At 41.5% G+C, this 13,958-nt stretch overlaps 1 protein-coding gene across 2 annotated transcripts in view; it reads right to left on the minus strand.

Annotated features, from left to right (window-relative positions):
* Window positions 1-215: 215 nt before the first annotated feature.
* LOC134315202 (probable E3 ubiquitin-protein ligase HERC3) overlaps window positions 216-13,958 on the minus strand; it is a 42,751-nt gene continuing 29,008 nt past the window's right edge. Inside the window, exons 15-26 of one of the 2 annotated variants that reach the window (XM_062996242.1) lie at window positions 13,514-13,627; window positions 13,170-13,193; window positions 12,980-13,069; window positions 11,777-11,866; window positions 11,259-11,429; window positions 10,947-11,090; window positions 8,120-8,286; window positions 7,437-7,503; window positions 5,599-5,681; window positions 2,752-2,935; window positions 1,129-1,231; window positions 216-480 (exon numbers count right to left, since the gene is read on the minus strand). In XM_062996242.1, the coding sequence (XP_062852312.1) occupies window positions 272-480; window positions 1,129-1,231; window positions 2,752-2,935; window positions 5,599-5,681; window positions 7,437-7,503; window positions 8,120-8,286; window positions 10,947-11,090; window positions 11,259-11,429; window positions 11,777-11,866; window positions 12,980-13,069; window positions 13,170-13,193; window positions 13,514-13,627 (1,446 nt within the window). In that variant the 3' untranslated portion in view covers window positions 216-271. The remainder of the gene's footprint in view (window positions 481-1,128; window positions 1,232-2,751; window positions 2,936-5,598; window positions 5,682-7,436; window positions 7,504-8,119; window positions 8,287-10,946; window positions 11,091-11,258; window positions 11,430-11,776; window positions 11,867-12,979; window positions 13,070-13,169; window positions 13,194-13,513; window positions 13,628-13,958) is intronic. The other variant, XM_062996243.1, reaches the window with a different exon arrangement.

The raw sequence follows: 13,958 nt of genomic DNA on the forward strand, positions 1-13,958 counted from the left end.
CCCAGAACTCAAAATAGAACCGCAAAGCAAAATGTCCAATAACAAGATGCACAGCTCTCGTAATTCAGCATGTTTTTTAAACCTAAAAAACCCACAATCAAATTCGCCCAGATTTCAGATTTTCAGAATTTGGTCTGCGTGCCTCTACAGGGTCGTACCCACCCTGAAAGAGCCACTCAGCTGGACATGCCATGCCCACTAAACAGACCACTCCATTCTTTCCTGTTAGTTTAATGTGAAAGTGCGAGAGTGTGAGAGCGTAGCGCCCTCCTCAGACCAGACTGAATCCCTCGTACTGCTCGATGGCGCGGGTGAGCCTGGAGCGCAGCGTCTCTTTGCTCCTGTAGCACGGCAGGTCCAGCAGGTTGTAGCAGGTGTGAGCTACAGGAAGGAAGTTCTCCTCGGCCGACGTGGACTGGATGACGATGCGCAGGCTGGACATGCCGTGGATGGGAATCCGGTCGCTGCCCGTCAGGAACACTGCAGCCAGAATGAAGCAGTTAGTGAGCCGTCACAACTCTGATTTTTACCCCAATTTTCTCCCTAATCTGGTCGTATCCAATTACCCTGATTGCTTTACGCTTCACGTCTACCTATACAACCCTCCACTGCTGACTGAGGAGCTTCACAACTGACACACGCCCCCTCCAACACGTGCGCAGTAGCGACTGCCTCTTTTCACCTGCATAAGGCGAGTTCATATGCGGATCAGCCTTGTGCACAGAGAGCCACACCCTGATCAGCATCATTCACCATCAATCAGCCAGCAGAGGTCATAATTGCACCAGTTATGAGGAACCCTCGCCCGGCTCGTCCCACCCTGAACAACAGCCAATCATTGTTCATGTGGCCGCCCAGCCCACCTGGATGGCAGAGCTGAGATTCGATACGATGTATTTGAAATCCCAGCTCTGGTGTGCTAGCATATTTTACCGCTGCGCCACCTGAGCAGCTCAACTCTAAACAAATTTACTCTCAGTATAAGGGTACAGTTGGATTTTTTTTACTTTGGCAGGAGACAACTGTTCCATGTACAGTAGGTTTGGATCTGACATAACAGACGTCTAAACACTGATTCCCACCTGGGAACGTACAAAATCTCAGCACAACACACACTGATTCACTTACACAAGAACTGCTTTTTCTTCTCCAAAGGAAACTCATGGAACACCTCCCAAAACATTTGCACTGTGGGGTGCGAGGCCGAGAACTCGCCTTTGTAGCTCGCATTCTACACACACACACACACACACACACACACACAGAAAGACACACAGCATGAAATAGTGTAGTTAAAAAACAGCACTGAGTAACAACACAAGGTGTGTTTTAGTCATGATCACCATGAACTCAAGCATCTGACGTCAGGATGGAATTTCTTCACTGTTTCACTGTGTGTGTGTGTGTGTGTGTGTGTGTGTTCACAGATCTCTCCTACATTCTGGCTGGAGCTGTGAAAGAGGTCCGTCCACACACAGACAGGTGTGGAGAATAATTATGTAACAGGTTTGCCATGGATCTGGTTCAAGCACAGATTTCCCAGCATGCATTACAGATATCTAAAGCTAAAGCTGCTTCTTCATTATGAGCCATAAAATAATCCTCAGATTTACTGCATCCAATTTGCATTCATTCATTATTAAGCATTTATTTTAAAATACTAAGCACCGTCACCTCACAGCAAAAAGGTCCTGGGTTCGATCCCCAGGCGGGGCGGTCCGGGTCCTTTCTGTGTGGAGTTTGCATGTTCTCCCTGTGTCTGCGTGGGTTTCCTCCGGGAGCTCCGGTTTCCACCCACAGTCCAAAAACATGCAGTCAGGTTAATTGGAGACACTGAATTGCCAAATAGGTGAATGGGTGTGTGTGTGTGTGTGTGTGTGTGTCTGCCCTGCGGTGGACTGGCGCCCTGTCCAGGGCGTTACTGTGTTCCTTGCGCCTATTGAAAAGCTGGGATATGTTTCAGCACACCCCCCCCCCCCGCGACCCTAATTGGATAAGCGGTTAAGTCAGTGAGTGAGAGAGTGAGTGAGTACATGATAAACTTTGGGCACTTGGTTGGCGCAGGGGTAAATTACGCTATTCCACTACCACTGAGATCTGGGTTTAAAATTCCCAGTGCAGCTACTGGCTGGTCGGGCAGGAGTCTACATACAGCCACGACTGGCTATGTCAGAAGGGAAATAGCCGAGGCCCTAAGATGGGCTGGCATCCCAAATGGCATGACAAATGATGCCAGGGAAATTGTACCCACTGTACCCACAATGACCCTGACCAGGACCAAATGGAGGTTTATTAATTTATTAGGATTTTAACATCACACTTTGGTTACATTCATGACAGGAGGTTACTGGTTACACAAGATTCATCAGTTCAAATCTTTTAATGTCAAACACAGTTATGGACAATTTTGTATCTCCGATTCACCTCACTCGCTTGTCTTTGTACTGTCGGAGGAAACCCACGCAGACACGGGGAGAACATGCAAACTCCACACAGAAAGGACCTGGACCACTCCACCTGGGAATCGAACCCAGGACCTTTTCGCTGCGAGGCGACAGTGCTACCCACCGAGCCACCGTGCCGCCCCAAAATAGAGGTAAACCATGTAAGTGAAATGAAAAAAGGAGGAACCTATCATGGCTGGTACAGTGAGCAGAAAACACATATGCTTATTACTGACACTTGTTAACACATCACATAATAAGTGTATGTGCGTGTGTGTGTGTGTGCGCATGTGTGTGTGTGTATTACCTTCTCCAGCTCCTCCCAGTTGTAGCTGCTGTTTCCTACCACCATGGCCATGAGCTCAGAGGGCTGAAACAGGGAGAGGATCCGCCCACCACACACCTTTAAGAACCCGCTGGCGAATGCTGAGTACAGCTCCTTTACTGAGTCGGTGAACACGTAGCGCAGGTACGACTGTACAAACTCCTCTCTGCAGTAGGAACACACACACAAAACATTTCCACGGCAGCTATATATCACTGATAAAGAGCTTAAACACAGACTAACCTCAATATTAATATTATTATATTTATTAATGTTGCACATTATTGTAAACAAGTAAATAAAATGGCTATAGGATCACAGGGCTAGAATCCCACATCAGCTAAGCAGTGGGTCCGACTTACTCAGAATGACTTGGCACAATGCAGTAGCACACCAGATATAACCAATAATGGGTCTGTCTAAAAACCTAGTGAGCTGCCTTGCTGCCTACTGCCTACCTGTGCAGCTGCCTCAGTAGAGAGGATTCTAATAAGACATCGAACTCATAAGGCAGATTATTTAGACGCTCTACTTTACGATTACGTCACCACAGTTTTAGCTCACTAAGCTAACACAGTTAGCATCAGGCCATTCAAACCGACGGGCTGAGGTGGCACAACCCGCTAGCATGCCAGCTTGTACAGAAAACGGTTAAACTGTCCCTGACGAGCCTGAATTTACAAATAAACGACACTTGTGCTCCTTCATACAAATTATGAGAATGAGAATTTATTACATTTGAAAAAAAGCATGATTGTCATTTTTTGTGAGAAAAGTTGTGCCGCACTGGACGCTGTGATTGCCTTCACTGCTACGGAATCATCAAACGCTCCCTAATTATTCAGTCAGATTAGAAGCATTTTAAAGCATATAAGAATTTAGACATGCCTTCTTCTTGGGAGCATGCACATGACGACATAGAATGTGTCTATATAGAGAGATCACTAGGTATTCAGACAGACCCAGAGCTGAACCTACCGTGACCCTGACCAGAATAAAGAGGTGGTAAAATGATGTTTAATTATTTAGTATCAAAAGAAAAACAAAACCACAATTTAAACAATTCAGTTGAATGTTAAGCTGTCAAATGTTATAAAGCAGCTTTATGTAGAAAATGATCACTTAAGTTTGGGAGAAATTTATTAAGCTATTCATGGCTTGTAGGTGTTTTAGAAAGTCTCACAAAAGATGCGCTTTCACCAATTACTCTTTTTGTTTACTACTCTGTCTATTTTTAATGATACCGTTGAGAATCTCCTTATAAAAACAGCGAAAGCTCCGTGTTTTCCAAGGTTCATTTCTGGCTGCTTACAAGCGCACTCCTGAGGAAGCGTATCGCAGCCTTATGTGGACGTGTTTACCTGACAGGAAGCTGGTACAGCCAGAACTTTCTCCCCTCTGTGCTCTAGCCAAAATCTTCCTGGCAGAGGTAAATGTATTGCTTAAAAACACGCAAATGTGCACACACACTATAGTGGTCATTCTAGTGATATATAGCTGCTATTATGCATGCAGCAGACTAGTGAACATGTGAAGAGAAGCCCTGATATTCCTGCCTGCTGTAAGGTGAGTTAGAACAGAAAGCACATGGCAGATCTCCATGTTCCAAATAGCTGAAGAAAGCTTGAAATTAAAATGACCGCTTTGTGAAAGTGCCAGCAGATCCATTTCATTTTGGCAGTGTGTGTGTGTGTGTTTATTGTACTATCCTCTGAGATTATCCTGTCCTCCGCTCTAAGGATTAAGGGCGCATTCACATGAGAAGCGGCAAAATCACTTTTGCACCAGCTGTGCATACGAAAGCCGCAGTGTTGCTTAGCTTGAACTTTTACCCAGTTTGCCTCAGACCTTTCAAAGATCCTCCAATGAGAAGAACTGTTTGATATGACGCAGTAAAAGCGACTCAGGCTGTACGAACAACGCTTGAACAAAGCTTAATGTGACCTAAAACAACAAGAGAGGAATTTCATTAGTGGAGAGAACTTATGATCAGTAATAATGAAGAGAAGTTTACTGTCCTGTCTCGTTCTTTCAATACATTAAACCAAGTTAAGCTTTTTTTTAACAATAAGAGTTTTAGACTCTCTTGGAAAAGCTGATTCTCACAATTTCTCAGCACCCCGAGCTGTAAAACAAGTTTAAAAGTAAAACGGTGAGAAAAAATTCAGATAAACACAGATACATGTGGAGCTTTCAGACTGGATTTGATGGTTATTTCACACAAATGCAGATTCGTGTCGTGGTCACTTTGATGACGTTTTAGCGCACCGCTCAACCCAAGTGCTAAATAAAACGGCTCACGTGAAAGCGCCCTTAGGTGCCCTTAGGGAATATATAACTTACTGTGTGTGTGTGTGTGTGTGTGTGTGTGTGTGTGTGTGTGTGTGTGTGTGTGTGTGAGAGAGAGAGAGAGAGAGAGAGAGAGAGAGAGAGAGAGAGAGAGAGAGAGAGAGAGAGAGAGAGAGAGATTTTGTGGCTCTGCATCTCTCTGTAGACATAGTTATAAGCTCTAGACCAGCGTTTCCCAACCACGGACCGGATTCATATAAGATACAATTTCACAAACCGGCCGGGCCGGGAGGATTTAATAATATTGCTCACAAACGATGTAACATTAGCTTCAATTAATGCAACAAGACGCTGCTCCCACCTAGGGCTGACACCTGTGCGGCCTGGTAATAAATGTGGTTGGGGATCCCTGCTCTAGACCAGAGGATGGAACATCATAGTCTGTTTCATGCAGTTATATGAGGGCAGTATATAAAGGCTGCTGTGCACAGTGAACAGTGAATAACGTAAATGTTAATTAAACTGGGCTGATAAACACACCTGTTGGATTTATCCACGGTAATGTTCTCTCCACCAGGGATCAGCTCTTTCACCTCAGTTACCCCGTAATACTCTCGGCTAATCTGGAAGAGAGAAGCACATCTGCCTAAGATAACGTGCATGCTTTTGTAACATGTATTAAGTGCACCTACGATACAGGATCAGTTTGTAGGAATCCAATTACAAAAGCAAGTCTGTTTTCACACTGTAATAATGCTGACATAATGAACGTAGCAGGTCAAAGAGGGCGTGAGAAATATCACAGTACAAGATCAATCCCAATCTATGCCATCTACCAGTGGAAAACTACACTATAGGATCACAAAGTTAGATATTATTCAGGTGATGGACTGTGTAGGGCAGGATTGTGCATTTTAGCCACATTGGGTAGTGTGTTTTTTTCTTTTTATGTTCAAAAACAGAAACCAAATGAAACAGAGCCCAATTACTAAAACTTGTGCTTTTAAATCAAGCTTATTTATGTTGAAAGTCACATAAATAACCACAGCTATGACACTATGACAACAAAATGCAATTAAAAAGGTGCCACTTAATTTCGATTAGGGATCTCAATGATTAACATGTTAACCAATACCCAACAAAGAATTCGCTGATTCATTTAAGCTGTTGGTTAAAAAAACATCATTTCAATTCATTTCCATCAGCTAATACTTGAGTCCACTTGACAGCAAAGCTTCAGATCGCTACAGAGTCAGAGTGCTAATGTAAACCCACATTCTTACCCATCTTCAACGAGCAGCCCCAGTTCTGCTTTCTATAATAATGAACGTTTAATCTATTACACATTAAAAGCACAAACTAAAGCACCAGTATGGAACTGAGTGCATGTTAATATCGGCACATGTCAATCTGTGTGGAACTTATACACCGATCAGGCATTACATTATGACCATCTTCCTAATATTGTGTTGGTCCCCCTTTTGCTGCCAAAACAGACTGCAACTGTGATGCACAGTGTGTTCTGGCACCTTCTATCAGAACCAGCATTAACTTCTTCAGCAGTTTGAGCTACAGTAGCTCGTCTGTTGGATCGAACCACACGGGCCAGCCTTCGCTCCCCACATTCATCAATGAGCCTTGGCCGCCGATTGACCCTGTCGCCGGTTTACCACTGTTCCTTCCTTGGACCACCTTCGATAGATACTGACCACTGCAGACCGGGAACACCCCACAAGAGCTGCAGTTTTGGAGATGCTCTGACCCAGTCGTCTACCCATCACAAGTTGGTCCTTGTAAAACTCGCTCAGATCCTCACGCTCGCCCATTTTTCCTGCTTCTAACATCAACTTTGAGGATTAAATGTTCACTTGCTGCCTGATATATCCCCCCCACTAACAGGTGCCGTGATGAAGAGATAATCAGTGTTATTTACTTCACCTGTCAGTGGTCATAATGTTATGCCTCGTCGGTGTATACCTGGGTATTATACCTGGACACAATCTTTTTAAAACACTTCCCTCTGATAAGAGGCAGAGGAATATTCTGACCAAAACCTCTCGCCACAAACCAATTTTTTTCCCGGCTGCAGTCTTATGAACATGACCCTGGACCCTAAATAAAATAACCTCATATGCACCACAATTATTTTCTGTTATATTACACTGGACTTCTGTATATATTCTGTATTCTCTCATATATGATGTTTTTTTTCTGTAGTATTTTGATTACCACCAGTTTACACCAACTCAAATTCCTCACATGTGAAGATGCACTTGGCAGATAAAATGATTCTGATTCTGATCCACTTATGACGTTATTCAGTGAATGCTAAAAAATGTGTACAAATTTGCATCCTTACTAAGGACATGGCAACTTACAGCAAAGTTGAGACAGAAGGTGTCCTCAATATTGTCTCCCTTATAATCCAACAGCTGCTGGAGACTCCTGTGATGAAGACAGATTAGAGATTTTGTTAGTATATCTCATTATCACACCTGTCCATATGAGTGATACATATGCTAAAAAGTCCCAAAACCATCTGCTAAACTAAATTGTCTTGCATTGAGAAATGTTTCTTTTTAAAATATCTGACAAATATCTGATTTTGACAAAATAATATTACTATTATTACGTGGGTTCTTCAAAAAGTTTCCACACTTTTTAAACTCTATTTATTAAGAGTTTTAAAAACAAATGATATCACTTTTCTAAATGATCACCTACCGATGCCATCAGCAAAAAATTTTTGTGGTTGAGCGTGTAGCCACTGATGCAGCGCTGCTTTTACATCATCATCACATGAAAATCTTCTTCTCCTTAAAGCTTCTTTGAGCATCCAAAAAGGTGGAAATCAGATGGAGCTAAATTCGGACGGTAAGTGTCTCTCAGACACGACGGATTACTACTCCTCCCACCCTCACTGCTTCCAACCAAGAAGATCCTTCGTATTATTATTATTATTATTATTTCTCTGTATATACAGTTTGATTGGAAAGTCCCAAAGCTATTTTAAAAGAAAATATTAAAACAATGTTTTTTACTTGAACAAGGTTTTAGTTACCTGCCCTCGGTTGGCGACAGCTCCTTCAGGTCATCCAGAACAGGAGTCACATCTAGAAGCTTCTTATAAAGAACAAGAGGGAAGTGCAGATCCACCACGGTGGAGTTGTAGATGGCCAGACCACAGATGATCCCGATCAAATGGAACCAGTTGTGTTCCACGAAACACTGTGGTACAAACAATTAAACCACAAAGTCAAAACAAGCTCACAAAGCATTTTTATCTCCAGACAGAAAGCTTTACTTGGCTGTAGAATGGATGTTTACTTAAGTACTAATGAGCAGTGTGGGCCTAACACACACTGAGTGAAAAACAAGGAAAAAACAGCTCCTGTTTTTGGAGAAAACCACTCGTTCATTGTAAATTGCTCCTGTTGGATTGGGTTATTGTTAACAAAAAGTTTGTAAATTATTTGCAATGGAGGCTATTATAGTACTATATTATATTATTATACATTATATTAATTTAACATTCTATTATTATGATTATTACTACTATTATTACTATCTTCATTTTCACTTCATATCAGGTGCAGTGAAGCACCAGTGGATTCTCTTCAATGTAGTGCACATTAAAAGAAAAAAAAGACAAAATTTAAAAATGGTCATTTTAAATTGGGCGCATTTTGTTTTTCTCAAATGTCCACTAGGGATCTCATTGATTTGTCATTAACCGGTCAACCAAAAATAGACCAAAAATTGAGGGCGGAGCTACAAATGTCTACAGAGTAATAGCTCCTACTAATAATAGTGTACCCTTAATTTATGCATTTTCTCCCACTTTCTTCCAATTTAGTGTAGTTAATTTGTTTTCCGCTGCTGGGGGATCCCTGATTGCAGTCGAGGTGGGTATATTGCGATATTTCGATAAGACCCCACCCACAAAGTCTGGTCATCCCACCTTAGCAGAAACGTGTCTACTGCAGGCACTGCCAATTGTGCCCGCTAGATGGTGCCCAGCCGACCGATGGCAACCGAGGAGTTCAGAATCTCGGCGCTGGTGTGCTAGCGGAATATCCCGCTGCGCCACCTTGGCGCCTATTCATTTATTTTTGGGGTTATTTATTTATTTATTTGGATTTTGGTTAACTTCATCTATAAATACTGTTTATATTTTTGTAATTTTTACTTTTGTAATTTTTTGTAACTTTGCACTTTACTGCTGTACTTCGTGCAATATTTCTAATAACTGCAATATTTGGTTTAACTGTTTATTTTTGTAATTTTTATATATTCTTACTATTTAGTATATGTGTACATACATGTAAACATTTTGTAATTTTCTATTTTTTGTATTCTTGAAAGCTGCTGAAACACTACAAATTTCCCCCTGTGGGATAATAAAAGGCTATCTTATCTTATCTTATCTTATCTTATTTTAATGCCATGTTTAACACGTATGTGTCATTTTATGGCAAGATAGGTATTATGTTTCTGTCTGCTTATTTTATCTTTCTTTATAATTTGGGCTACCTGTATTTAGTTGTAACAGATTTTAGGGATCACAGTTTTTATACAGAATGCCCTTCCTGATGCAACCCTCCTTATTCTTATCTGGGCTTGGGACAAGCACTAAGAGGGCACTGATAAGTACACCTCCCAATGGCTAGGCTGTAATTGCACGCCACCCTTTAGACATGGCCAATCAGGCTGTTTACACCTCAAGCATGGCTAAACCAACAATCTACAGTCACAGAGAGAACATATAGCTGGAAAATAGTGTTTAATGGCTGCTTTTAAGAGGTCTTAGACAGGACATGTGACCTTTACAGACAGTAACAAGTGGCCCCATTAATAGAACACCGTGTTTTGTATATACAACAGCAGTGATCAGAGTCAAGTGTGTTTTTGCAAATCCACCATAGTACTCGCTCTTCCAGGAAAAAGAGCTGATCTACGCTAATCCACTCTGACATTAGATACTAATGACTGGTGCTGCAACACTACTGAGAGAAGATTAGCGTCAGGGTAATTAAAATAGCTGTTTAAATGAGGGGTGCAGTGCAGCATCGATCGACACAATATGGCCAAATGTATATGGACACCTGCCCATGATCTTCTTGGACATCCTATTTCAAACCCATAGTCAGAACTAAACTGTCTTCCAGTAACAAGTTTACACGTGGGCAGTCGCCAGTATGATGGTACATTCACAATGCAGCAAAGCAAAATGCATTCTTTTTTTCTTTGATTATCTTTTTATGCATTTCACCCCCTTTTCCTTCCAATTTAGCGCAGCCAATTCAGACAGAGTCCAAAGAGGGTGTGTATTCACCTTACCTACACTCCCTCCGATGTGTGCGCAGTCCACCAATCCCTTATTATTCACCCATACTCATACTTGGAATTGCAACTGAGGTCAGCATTGCAAACAGAGAGCCATGCCCTGATCTCTGCGCTTCTACACTTTCTGAACAGGGGCCCTGGGCAACACAGCGTTAATAACCCAAACCCCTCACACCAACAACCCCCATACAAAACAGCAGCCTGGAAACCAATTCTGTCTGCAGACATTAGCCAATTGTGTCTGCTAGATGGCACCCAGCTGACCTGTAGCAGTGCCGAGATCTGAACATCAGCAAAATGCATTCTTAACCAACATTTAGCAGCTACATGGGTGCATGTATCCTTAATCATATACGGCTAAAAATGTCTTGCATTTATCCGATTATTGTGTGCTTGTAACTGCTTTTGTCATCTTTCACTTTGGTATTGCATCTGTTTTGAGTGCTAAGGCCATGAAGATGAACAAGGTTTTGAACAGCTCCTTTATGTGCAATCAATTTATAAACAACTATTAAAGCAACTTGGACTTGTGTTTAGCTCACTTTATCAGAGAACCAGAGCAGGTTGGACTCTGGGTAATGGGTAAACATGCCATAGACTGGATCCATCAGCTCCTTAAGCAGCAACAAGAAGAACTCCTTAGTGACTCCTCCTGCATCCACCGCCTCCTCTCCGTCAAAGATGACCTACAAAATGGGTTTATAAAGAGTCTGAGACTCAAAAAATAATCTCTCTCATTTGTCTCTCTGTCTGTCTGGCTCTTTCTTTAGTATGTTTATGTATTTAAAACCTTTAGCTGTAATAACTGTAATAATTGTAACTTATTTGAACCTTATTTTAATTAAGAGTCTTACCTTTAAGGGCTTTTTCAGGTCCACGTCATTGTAGACGGTCAGCTCACGCAGTGCATCGCTGACCAAGTGATCCCGACGCACATGGAGTACAAGGAAAGGGTTTTGTGCCAACAAGGGTTCTAGTGTCAACAGCATGAAGACGTTGTGCAGGTTGGCACCACTCACTGCCATCTAAAATGATAAATTAAGGAAAGACAGTTAAAGATGGTGACGTCCGTTTTTCTATTAATGAGCATAAAGCAAACTTCTTAGGATCAGGGAATTCTGGAAATAGTTCCCGTATTTACAGCACCCCATAACGACTTCCTGATTATAAAAACCTTATGATGATAATGTTATTAATAACAACAATAATAATAATGTTCACTTGATTGATTTTATTAGGATTTTAACATCATGTCTTACACACTTTGGTTACATTCATGACAGGAACGTTACTCATTACACAAGATTTATCTGTTCAAGTTTTTAATGTCAAACACAGTCATGGACAATTTTGTATCCCCAGTTCACCTCACTTGCATGTCTTTGTACTGTAGAAGAAAACCGGAGCTCCACAGAAAGGCCCCGGACCGCTCCACCTGGGAATCCAACCCAGGACCTTCTTGCTGCAAGGTGACAGTGCTACGCAATCATTAAAAATACCAATAATAATATTAATATTACTATTATTAATAATATTAATTGAATGTTTCATGCGAATGTTTCTATTTCTGGGTAAGCGTGTGGGATGTGATATCTGCTACTCTACGTATGTACTTGTCTATCATCTCCCCGCTTAGAGCTGCAGATTTCAGTTGGTCCTTTTGTTTCTTTTACTCATTTAGTTGTTTTGGACTCTCTTTATTTTGTAGTTTTATTTTTGTTTGTGGCTCTTCAGCCGCAGTATAGCCACAGCTTTGCCATGGTTAAGCATCCTGCACTTTGGGCTGCGGATAGCTTTGGGCTGCGGATAGCTTTACCATGGTTAAGCATTGTGCACATCATGGGTTTATGGGTTTATCACCATCTGTTCTCGCAAAAATGGGGCTGCACTTGCCACCTCAGTGGTGAGGCGTGACCCGCCTTGTTACAATAACTGCTCAAGGTGCCTTCCAGTAGCTTTCATAGTCTGGACTTACTTGTACTGGAGCACTGTAGCCCAAGTCAAGCACAGAAGATGTACACATTATCACTAGAGCCCTACTTAATTCCCGGCCATGAAAAGTGTGTCATGGACTGTGAAATTAGCCATTGCTGTGAAATCTATTATGTAAGCTTTGTGTTTAGCGATTTAATGTTTTTCAGTCACGTAGCGTTTAAGTGTCTCACGTTTACTGGTTAAGCTGCACTATGAGGCATCCTAGCAATCCTACAGCAATTCAGTTAGCAAGCGCTTCGTCAAAATGTCCAAGATGTCAAAGTCTAAAGCAGCTAAAAACATGACTCAGGTAACATGGTTTACATTCAACTGTTAAGGTAGCTGTGCTGTGTGTTGTAGCTTCCATTTATTCTATCATTTAATTTACGAGTGTAATTTAAACTTCTTTAAAAATCTGTGAAATCTGTGATATTTAAAAAAAGAGGACCATGAAATTAAGCACATATTCCGTAAAATTTAGTAGAGCCCAAATTATTACTAAAATTATACAAGCTCAAGCTTCCATTAATTAGTTTTAATGAGAGAGCCTCTTTGATTAGCAGGTGAAGTTGTTTGGATATTAAATAACGTGTTCTTTTACCTGCATCTGCAGCTCAGCATCAGTCTGCAGCATGGTTGTCTTGGCTTGAGCGTTTAATATGAATGGATAGGCACATAACATGAAAGAGCCCTGAAAGGAAACATCACTCTGCATTAACTCTATTACTGTTAACACTTCAAGCACAGTATATGTAGTACCCAGCATCAGGGCTGTCCATGACTCAACCTACCTGCACTGGATGAGATCTCAGTTTCTGTAGGACAATAAAAGAAACAACAGATACGACTGGATTAATTATATTAAAGTTTCTGTTCAAACATTCATTTTATGGCATCCAGTTGTGCTCATTCACGAAAGACAGTAATTCATTTGCAGACAGTTTAATGAGTGTGGTTGTGGTGGGCAGCAGGAGGACATTTTACTGGAAGTCTGGAGGGAGGCGGAAAGCAAAGGAACCAATCCTACACTAACAAATACATCACATGACATAAATTGGAGCAGCCTAGCACAACCAGGGGTGGGGGGATAATGACAGAAATAAAAAGAGAGCTACTGCGAGGAGGATTAACTCACGATCTCAGCTTTGCTCAAGAACCATTTGAGGTAGTCTTCCTGGATGTCCACCAGGCTGGTGATGTCAGGAATGTAGAAGCTGCTATACTCCACATGATGGGCTTTTTGGTTCACCTAAACCACAAATCATTATCATGAGTGAGTGTGGTTTCCCCAGAATCACTGAGTGCACTGCAATAACACACCCTGGACAGGAAGTCAATCTAGGACTGCCACTAACGACTATTTTTCTATTGATTCATCTATACACTATTTTATCGGTTAGTTAATTAAACTAAACGATTAATTTTCCTCTCATTTAAGCTTCTTTTACTTTAACAACAAACTGTATGGCATAATAATATGGTACAAAACTAAATGTAATCAGGGTTTATGTCCATATTAACTAATTCTCAAGTGCTCCATATTAAACAAAGTGCAACATGTGTTTATAGTGTTCCGTATG

Source organism: Trichomycterus rosablanca, chromosome 5, assembly GCF_030014385.1.
Source record: "Trichomycterus rosablanca isolate fTriRos1 chromosome 5, fTriRos1.hap1, whole genome shotgun sequence".
Taxonomy (NCBI): domain Eukaryota; kingdom Metazoa; phylum Chordata; class Actinopteri; order Siluriformes; family Trichomycteridae; genus Trichomycterus; species Trichomycterus rosablanca.